The sequence below is a fragment of the Macaca mulatta genome, chromosome 3 (genome assembly GCF_049350105.2).
Source record: "Macaca mulatta isolate MMU2019108-1 chromosome 3, T2T-MMU8v2.0, whole genome shotgun sequence".
Taxonomy (NCBI): domain Eukaryota; kingdom Metazoa; phylum Chordata; class Mammalia; order Primates; family Cercopithecidae; genus Macaca; species Macaca mulatta.
The window spans coordinates 194717968-194728226 of NC_133408.1; the positions used below are offsets into that span (position 1 = coordinate 194717968).

Genomic DNA, 10259 nt, shown 5'->3' on the forward strand with positions numbered 1-10259 from the left:
TGCACCTACGTCCACCGACTCAAGCTACTGACTAGACAGAATGCAGGAAGCGGGGAAGAGGCCAGAAGAGGGTGCGCGGATGGAGCTCCTGCAGACGCCATGTTCCCTGGGAGCAGTCCCCCCGGGACAGGCCCATGGGAGCCCCAAAGCAGATCCTGCTCCCATCCCAGTTCAGCACTGGAAAGCCTCGTGCCCCGCAAGGCCCTGGGATGTTCAGCCTCTGCCTGGCCTCACCAGCATCACCCCAGGCACCGAACACATTCTCCCGATCCCCACATGCCGCATCCCACGTCCTCAGGATAAGTTCGAGGCAGCAAGAAGTGGGGCCTGTCTTGCTGCCCTGGCCCCGCTGCCCTCTGTGCACCCCAGGGCATTTTCCCCATCGACACAGTCGCCTTCTGAATCTCGCATTCTAGGAGACTATCTTAGCCTGTGCAGCAGGCTGCTATTGCAAAATACCATTGACTGTGCAGTTTATAAACCACACGTTTATTTCTCACGGTTCTGGAGACTGAAGCCTCAACACAGGGTGCCGACCTGCTCAGGCTCTGGTGAGGGCCTCCTCCAGGCTGGCAGACAGAGGACTTCCCGCTTGTCCTCAAGTGGCAGTAGCACGAAGGAGCTCTCCCAGCCTCTTTCATAAGAGCACTAATCCCATCCCTGAGGGCTCCACCCTCTTGACCCAGTCACTTCCCAGAGGCCCCACCTCCTAGCACCATCACCGTGGGTTTCAACATCAAAACTCTGGGAGGACACAAACACTCGGTCCATAACAGGTATCAGGATCCCATTAGCAATCCTGTCTGGCTCCATGAGAGGCTAGCTGAAACGTCCGAGTGGGCAGGTGGATCACGTTATGGGCTCTGTCTGCCCAAGGAGCTGCCTCAGGGCTCCACCCTGCCCCTGCCCCAGCCCAGAGGAAGGGTGGGGCCCAGACACCTAAGGAACCATAGTATGTGTGAAGAGGAGTCCCCACTCTTGTACCCGAGTGGGACAGAGGAGAAAAATGCACCTCCACTAATACAAGCGTGACCCAAATATCCAAGGCCTCACCAGTGTGGGGGAGCAATACGATGCCACAGCTCCATCCAGAGCTCCCTGGCTCCTCAGCCCCCACCTCCTAGCCAAGGACCTTGCCTCAGTTTCCTCCCCTGTAATTGCTGGGCCTTCCCAGGGGTACCTTACTTTTGTGCAAAACCACATTTCTGACATCCTGCAAACGCCCACTGTGCACAGAGAGGCTCAGCACTCCCACAGCACTCACCACATCGGTAAACCCGGGCAGCATTCCTTCCAAATGCAGGAGGAGATGCTGGTGGTGGCCGTAGTGGCCCGTCTGTGACTCCAGTGCACAGCACGGCTGAAAGCTCAGTGTCCGTCCTCTCCCTCCCTGCCCTGTCCTTTACTAGCAATGACATTTAGGGGACTGACCAGTTCTAGGCCTGAGTCTACTCTCAGCCAGTGTGGAGGTGCCTTCTTTGTCATCAACGATTAGTTGGAGTCTGGATTTAGACCCCTGTGCACACGGCATTCTCCTGGAAGCAAATCCTGTCTGCCACAAGGAAACCAGAGCCATTCTCCCAGGGAGAGGGAGCTGGCTGCAGAGAGGCTGAGGCTGTGGACAGAGTGGGGGACAGGCAGGCCCAGGTCCTCAAGAGGAGATGAAGGAGGTCGGGCGCTTGATGAGCCCGCTTCGAAACGCCCCCCATTTCTGAACTCCCAGCTTCACACACTCCAAATTGCTAATCGTCCAAGCCAGCTGAGTGCTTCCTAAAGGGCACTGAGGATGCAGGGGCCCTGGACCTACTGGGACACACCTGCGGCCCAGCCTCTCGAGGGCCCAGCCTGCCCGAACCCTTCTCCCCACCCACTCACCCGCTGCCCATGTGGCTATGCAGCAGGGAGCACCTCCAGACTCCCGAGGATCCAGGTCTCCAGGAAAGAGGGGAACTGGGAGAAGAAAGAGTCAAGTTGTTTCAAAGCTTTCCCGCCCAACGCACCACTTCTTTTCTGTTTCACCTGTACGCAAACTATGGCAAAATCAGAGTTCGGTAACTCTCTGTCTTCGGGTGACATATCTGCCTTTAGGAGATTTAAATGCTGAGTCACGTCATGAAATTCTTGACTCGATTATACGGAATCAACTTGTATGAGGCATCTGGAAATCTCTTTTGAGAGGTCAGAAGCAGAAAAATAAAACAGCATTCTCTGTTTCCCATGATTCATAAAACCATTAGCAATTCTCTGTAAATTGCTCAGAAACCAAAGATGAGCGGTGGATTTCTCAGCCACCCAGAGAGGGGCTGAGGGGCTCAGGACCCCTCCCCAGGCCCAGCTCCAATCTGGGGTAAGGCTCCTAGACAGGGGCCCTTCCTCTCCGTCTCCTCAGCGGTCCCCTGGCTTCAGGGCCACATTGACTGCCCCATGCTGGGGCTCTCCCACAGGCTGGCCCAGGTACCATTCACCTGCTCACTCTCGGGGCTCAGCAGCGTGTGCTGCCTGATGACATCAACGTCTCTGTCCCATGGGGCCTCACAGAGCTCCCCAAGAACTCCGTGTTTCCAGATGGAGGGATCGGAGACCCAGAGAAGTGACTGGCAGTCCAGGGCCCCACATGTCCTCAGCTCAGGCCTGGGCTCTGTGTCCATCCATAAGCATGTCCTGGCTCCTCTTACCTGCCCGGGGCCATCTTTATGGGGGATCCTCTGGACAGGACAGTCGGGAAGGGTCCTGCCTTCAGGCAGCTTCTCATGTAGCGGGAAGACAGACCAGAAAAGAAAAGAAACACACAGTGAGGCCTCAGAACTGCGGACATAGTGAGAATGTGCGTCCCTGAGGGCATCTCACCTGGCTCTGGAGGCCCTGTGCGTGGGGCAGCTTCTCTGAGGGGACATGATTGAATCTAGGCCAGGATGACGAATTGACCAGAGCCCGGGGTTGGAAGAGGTGGTGAGCGATGAGGCTGGAGACGCTGAGCCCAGCTGCTCTGAGTCTCTCGCAGACCTGGTGGAGCAGGGACACAGTGTCCATGCCCAAGGCGCGGTGCTCCGTGAGGACGGCCGGCCCACTGTGGACATCTCCCGAGCCTGTCGTGTGCTGCTCGGGGTGAGGACAGGGCTTCGGGGCTCGCACAGATCAGCTCAGTCTCCATAACAATGTCCCACAGACTGGGGACTCACACAAGAAATTCATTCTCTCATGTTCTGGAGGCTGGAAGTTCAAGACCAAGGCTAGCAGGGTTGCTGCCCTCTGAGGCCTCCTGTATTCATTAGTCTGTTTTCACGCTGCCAATAAAGACATTCCTGAGACTGGGTAATTTATAAAAGAAAGAGGTTTAATGAACTCACAGTTCCACATGACTGGGGAGGCCTCCCAATCATGGCAGAAGGTGAACGAGGGGCAAAGTCATGTCTTCCATGATGGTAGGCGAGAGAGCTTGTGCAGGGGAACGCCCCTTTATAAAACCATCAGATCTTGACAGACTTATTCACTACCAGGAGAACAGTATGGGGGAAACTGCCCCAGTGATTCAATTACCTCCACCCTGCCCCACCCTTGACACGTGGGGATTCTTAGAATTCAAGGGGAGATTTGGGTGGCAATACAGCCAAACCGTATCCCCTCCTTCTTCAGCTGGTAGATGGCATCCTCTCCCTACCTCCTCACAGGTCTTCCCACTGCATGTGTCCGTGTCTAACCTGCCCTTCCCATATTGCACTAAGGTCCACCCGTATGACCCCAACTTAACTCAGTTGCCTCTTGAAAGACCCCATCTCCAAATACATTCTGAGGTCCTGGGGATTAGGATTTCCACAGATGGATTTGAGGAGATGCGATTCAGCCCATAACAGGTGTTACATGGTTTTAATCCACCCACAAACCCTGCGAAACCTTCAAGCTTGACTCTCCAGGGGTCGAAGGGGATGCATCTTACCCTAATTCCCTCAGCCAGAAGTGGCCGAGTCACCTCTGATTCCCTAATGACACCTTTTCCTTCCACGTCCAGAGCAGCTGGAATGTCCCGGCAGTAACCTGAAAGGCGGTGAGTAAAGGGCCCTGGGAGCCGGTCGTTCAGTGTCTCCCAGGTGCTGAGGAGAATGTGAGAGCTCCACCCTCTTGACCCAATCACTTCCCAGAGTTCCCACCTCCTAGCACCACCACCGTGGGTTTCAAAAGAACTTTGGGAGGACACAAACATTCAATCCATAACAGGTGTCAGGATCCCATTAGCAACACTGTCCGGCTCCATGAGAGGCTAGCTGAAAAACTTGAGTGGGCAGGTTGATCAGCAGAGGCCCCCTCCACTCAAGATGGATGCAAATGTCGGGGTGTTGTTCTAACACCCGGGGGGTAATTCGGTGCTGTTCCAGTCTCTATCCTAAAGAACACGGAAGGAACTCAACCTGAAGATTCAAGATTCCTTAAAGAGTCCCCCAGCCACCTCTGGTGACAGCAAGGATAGGGAGGGGAAGAGAGGCCCTGCTGTTTCTGAAGGCAGCTGTGTCCCTGCCTTCCCTGGAGTTGCATCAATTTTCCAATAAATTTCCCCTGCTACCAACATGAATTGGGTTGGATTTCTTCTATTTACACCCAAGAAGGGACACTCGCTGATGCACGCTTTTCCCAGGTAACAAAGGTAAGATGACTGTGACATGGTTTATTTCCATTGTGCAGCCACGGCCTGTGTCTTCCAGAGTCTCAAAACTCTCCAGGGAGGGGGTAGCAGCTGGGGCCACCCCTACCCAACCTTCCAGCTCCTTAGAACTGCAGCAGGGAGGTGGCCGGGCACGGTGGCTCACGCCTGTAATCCCAGCACTTTGAAGGCCAAGGTGGGCAGATCACCTGAGGTCAGGAGTTTGAGACCAATTGGTCAACATAGTGAAACCCTGTTTTTACTAAAAATACAAAAATTAGCTGGGCATGGTGGCGGGTGCCTGTAATCCCAGCTACTTGGGAAGCTGAGGCAGGAGGATCACTTGAGCCCAGGAGGTGGAGGTTGTGTGAGGTTGCAGTGAGCTGAGATCCTGCCACTGCACTCCGGGCTGGGTGACACAGCGAGACTCTGTCTCAAACAAACAAACAAACAATAAAGAAGTGCAGTGGGAGGTGTCATGAGTCAGAGACTCCGCAGGCCCCATAAGTACAGTTTTTTCCAGCAGGAGGAGGGGCTGCCATGAGAGTCACAACCCCGCAATGGAAGGAGCCCCTTACAGGTGGGCGGAATGGGGGCTGTCAGAGCCAGAGGGCTGCTGTCACCAGGTGCTGTCCCCTTGTTGACCTTTGCCCTGTTTGGGGCTGAATTGCGTCTCCTCCTCTCCACATTCTTATGAGGAAACCCTGGCCTCCAGCACCTCGGGAGGTGACCTTATTTGGAAACAGGGCCATGCAGGTGTAATTAGCTAAGAAGAGGTCATCCTGGAGGAATGCATCCCCTAATCTGACTGCTCCTTATGAAAAGAATACCCTGTGGAGAGAAAGGTGTGCTTATGGAGGGAAGACCAAGAACAAGACACGGAAAAAGGTCATTGCTAAGCCAAAGGACCAAAGATGGCCAGCAGTCTGCCAGGGAGAGAGGCCTGGGGCCAATTCTCCCTCACCGCCTCCGAAGGAGTCAACACTGCGGATCTTGACCTCGTCTCGGACTTCCAGCCTCCAGAACTGTGGGGTTGTCCTTCCTGTTGTTTAACCTGCTGGTCTGTGGTGCTTTGCGGCGCCCACGACAAGCTCCCAGCATCCTCTCCCTCTCCCAGTCTGGGGTTAGGTCTCGGGGCACCTGAAGGCAGGTGACACAGGACAAATAGAAATGGGAGGGAAGGGGTGGGATGCTAGTGGGAAAGAAAGAATTAGGGTGAGTCTATACAGGAGGGAGGTCACAAGGTGGGGACCCAGGCTCGGAGCATCTCAGCAATAGAAGTCACAAAAATATCAAAAGGAGGGTGAAGAAGCTGGGCATGGTGGCTCACACCTGTAATCCCAGCATTTTTGGAGGCTGAGGTGGGTAGATCACCTGAGGTCAGGAGTTCAAGACCAGCCTGGCCAATATAGTGAAACCTACTAAAAATACAAAAATTAGCTGGGCATGGTGGGTGGCACAGGCCTGTAGTCCCAGCTACTCAGGACGCTGAGGCAGAGAATCGCTTGAACCTGGGAGGCGGAGGTTGCCGTGAGCCGAGATCATAACACTGCATTCCAGCCCAAGTGACAGAGTGAGACTCCATCTCGAAAAAACAAAAACAAAACAAGCAAAGGAAGGGTGAAGAGATTTGAGAAGGCAGGTCATTTAGCAAACTCTCAGTTGCCGGTCTTGTGCCTCTCCCTTCCATGGCCTCAGGGTGGGGCAGAGGTAAACTGCGATCCCTGGACAGGCTTGGATCCACAGTTGGCCCAGGGTGAACACAGGCTGCGATTCCAAGTTCTCTGGTGGCCAGATGCCCTCCTGGTCCCCTCCCCGATGGGGCACCTGGTATCCTACCTTCACTGCCCACTCACTCTCTCAGGTTCAGCCAAGTCCTGTGACAGAGGTGGTGTGACCTAGAGAGTCTCCAGAATGGCACAATCTGTCCCAGGGGGTGTTCCCACGGTGCACAGGGCAAGGTTATCCAAGTTCCAAGAAAACATTCTGTTTGTGGACCTGGCTCACCGGAGCACACGAGTGAAAGCCAATAGGAGTAAGCAGATCACGGCTCAGCTACAGGTGCCGGGTGGAAATCAGGGTTAACCAGAGGGCGATGGGAGAAAACAACGTGGGGCGCTCATTTAAATTATCTGTAGGACTCTGTATCATGAAGATAAACTTATTGTAGCCCTAGCTCATGTTTCCAGAGTAGAGTCCTGAAGAGAAGGAGCACTTACCAAGGACGAATGGGTCACTGCGTGGTCTGCACATAGCATCTGGAAAACAAGAAGCCGGAACCTTGGAAACAGAAAGAGTCGGAGTTGGTCGGGGAGCTTGCCCTGGTCACAGTGGGCTTCAGTCTAGAAGACACTGAAAGACAGAGCGAACTCCTTCCTCCTACAAACTGCTAACACAGTGCGAAGGAGGACGGGGTTTTGCAATATATACTGTCTCAAAAATGTGCACTCTCAAATAAATATGTGCTTGTAACACCAACCCTGGAGAGGAAAGTCTCTTTGGGTTGCAGTCCCTAACCTTTACCCTGAACATTAATGTATCAATCGGCAGCAGCCCTGGAGAAGTCGCTGATGGCATTAGAGATTGAGGGCATTCACTAAGCTGTCACAGCAGACCCAGACGCGGTGGCGGAATTAATTTTTCCTTCATTAATCATATCCTAATTTGCATGATTAATATGTCATAGTTGATGAACACAGGCGGATACAAATAAAATCACTGAACAAAAATGCCACCTGCTGAGCAAAAAGAATAAGACAAACAAGTGACTTGGCACAGCTAAGTGAGCAGCAGTCACTTTATTTCCCAAAAACAATATTCCAAAAGTTTGAAACATCGCCACTATTGGGGCCACTCGCTGAGGACTGCGGAGACAGACATTCCAGAGGTTTCCATGGTGGGATGAGCTCCAGGGTACACACAACTGTGACAGCTTGCCATTGGACAGTTCTAAAAACTCACCTTTCGAACCTCGCCTGTTTCCCAAGAGGGACCCAGGCCAAGGGGCGGGACGTTCCAGGACAAAGTGGTGCCACCTCATCAGCCCAGGCCCACTTCCTCCAGCTGCAAGCCTCAGCCATTTCTGGCCAGCGGCTCCGGGGCAGGAACTGGGGCAGGGCATTGCCAAGGGCACAAGCAGGGGGCAGGGAGCAGAGGAGGAAAGGAAGCAGGGAGCAACCGAGGAATGACCTTGGACCCAGGGCAGAGCCTTTGGGATGCTGGAAGCTGCTCAGGGGCCGTGACTGAGGCCCAGGGAGCCACCAGGGGGGACTCCGACCAGGGTCCTGGGGCAGGCAATGCCCAGCCTCCCTGTAGCGTGGGTTTCCTTTAAGGCCACGTGGCAGAAGCAGCCACAGGAGAAGCAGCGCAGCTTTCGGCAGCGATGGGAATGTCCTAGACCTGGCACATCCTGACAGTAGTCACCGGCACAAGTGATGGTGGAACAAGTGAATGTGGCCAGGGTGACTGAGAAACAGACATTTTCATTTCATTTTAATTAATGTTAATCAAAAAAGCCACAAAGGGCTAGTGGCCCCTGGTGGGGAGCTGAAGAGAGCATGGGGCCCACAGCACTTCCCTGGCTCTGGGACCTGGAGAAGCATTCCTCCTTTCCGGCTCCATCCTCCTCTGAGGCTGAGAGGTTGGACAGGGGCATCCCTGGAGCCCCCAGTCTGTACTTCCCGACTGGAGTGTGGAAGCCACCTGCTCTGCTTTCACCATCCTTCTGAAACCTTCGCTGGCTCCCTCCCCTCTGCTTGCAGAAAACTGCCTCCCGCCAGACTAAGTTCCTGGCGCCTCACTTTCCAGCCACATCCCCCACGTCTCCACCATGTGAACAGACCCTCAGCCCTCAAAAACACCTGTGCCTCCCCCACCCCATACCTTGTCTGTGCCATTCCCCATGGCTCTTCCCCACCCACTCAACGCTGATGGAGACCCACCTCAAGCCTGACGCTCTGGAAGCTTCCCAGAGCTCCATGGCCCACAAGCTTCTCGCTCCCAAATTATTTAGAAGGAACCTAGCCCCTGGTTGTGGTAGCTTGCAGTGCTGTCTTCTTTATCTCACTGTTACTTGATAGCAATAATGTTGCAATGTCTTGGAAAGAGTGTAACAACCTGGCAAGGCTGAGCACACCTGGCAAGGCTGAGCATACCTGCCGGACAGAGGCGGGAGGCGCCCAGCCTGTCCTCAATGCCAACTAGCACGGTGGCCTGAGGAGGTGACTACGTCTCCTCACGGTCTCCTCACCGGAAACACGAGGATCATGCTGCTTCCTCTCGGGGTTCATATAAGAGTCAGTCGCTCACCTGTGCTGAATGCCCTGCCCGCCCTGGCCTAGGTTCAGGGTTTTCAATCCATGCTGTGCTCCCGAAAAGACAGGCCACACCTCTGCTCTCCAGCACCTGAGGAAACACTGTTGCTGGTTGCAGGGTTCCTTAGTCTAACCCTAACACCTCAGTGGTTTCATCCTGGCCTCATGCATTGCACTAGTGCAATAAAGTTGTAAGAATGTGTTCCCTGCCATCTTGTTTCTATTTTGAACTATCTGGCCCAAACCCTTTTGTTTAGTTTTCTTCTCTTCCCTTGGGGAAAAAGAAAAGGAGAAAAATGGAAAGAAAAGGACAGAAAAGAAATGAAGAAGAGAAGCAAGATAGTGACTGCTCTGAAATGATTTGCACCTTCTCCAATACAAAGGGCAGTAAAATTGAGCAGGATGAGACAGCTGTGACTTCCTATTCCCTTTTCCCAGCTGCCAGGCTCAAGAATATGGTGGGTCTGAGGTTCCACTCCCCAACCCTGGCCAACGCTCAGACCTCGACAACAGTTGGATGCTCTACAGGGTTAACGTGAGACCTGGAAGGTCACGTCTCATTTTAACTTCCTCTCCTCTATTCCATAACACGATCTTTGGGGAGCCTCGATGGATTGAGAAAGTTCTATGCCTGCAAGGACTGAATTTACCATCAGTGCCTTCACCTTTGTGATAACCTTGTTTTCCTGTTCCTGCAGGGATGCTGTGCTGTATGAAGATCTTCAAGAATCCCGTGTGGGAGCCAAGTTAAAGCGGCTCCTTGTGGCTCATTCTCTGCATCAGGTCGCGTTCATAGACTCAAAGTCCAGAAACTAAACATCATTGAAAAGGAATCCTAACCTCTGGTGCTTCTAACCAGGAGCTGCATTTCTCTAGGACCCCTGCCTCGACCTTTCCAGCGCCCTGTGCCCACAGTGACCCTGCTTGAACCAGTCATAAGCAAGGCCCCCAGCTCCTCCCCAGCCCCGTCCCTCTGGGCTCTTCTACCTCCCCATCCAGTGGAAAACATTCCCAGCTATATAGAAGCAGATGGAAAGGGGGTTACCAGGGAGGCTAAAGAGAAATGGGGAGATGCAGGTCAAGGGGAGAGAGTCGCAGTGAGGTAGGAGGAATCAGTCCAGAGGCCAGCTTGCAGGAGGATCCCAGTTCATAGCACTGCAGCACACCCCGGGAATTCACCAGGAGAGTAGGTTTTAGACTCTCTTACCACCAAAATGAAGAAGAAGGAGAAAGAGAAGGAGAGGGAGAGGGAGAAGGGGAGGAAGAGGAAGAAGAGGAGGAGGAGGAGGACCAGGAGATGATGGATATGAGAA

The 10259-nt window shown here is 53.7% G+C and overlaps 1 protein-coding gene across 7 annotated transcripts in view; it reads right to left on the reverse strand.

The window, feature by feature from the left end:
* The window catches only part of LOC114677074 (uncharacterized), a 61199-nt gene extending 51778 nt beyond the window's left edge, over positions 1-9421 (reverse strand). For 3 of the 7 annotated variants that reach the window (XM_077997797.1, XM_077997795.1, XM_077997796.1), the window contains exons 1-4: positions 8575-9072; positions 6853-6913; positions 2848-3003; positions 538-2744 (exon numbers count right to left, since the gene is read on the reverse strand). In XM_077997797.1, coding sequence (XP_077853923.1) covers positions 2403-2744; positions 2848-3003; positions 6853-6913; positions 8575-8612 — 597 coding nt within the window. In that variant the 5' untranslated portion in view covers positions 8613-9072 and the 3' untranslated portion in view covers positions 538-2402. Of the gene's footprint in view, positions 1-537; positions 6914-8574 lie in introns of all 7 variants that reach the window. The other 4 variants (XM_077997799.1, XM_077997800.1, XM_077997798.1 and 1 more) reach the window with 4 other exon arrangements.
* Between the last annotated feature and the right edge of the window lie 838 nt (positions 9422-10259).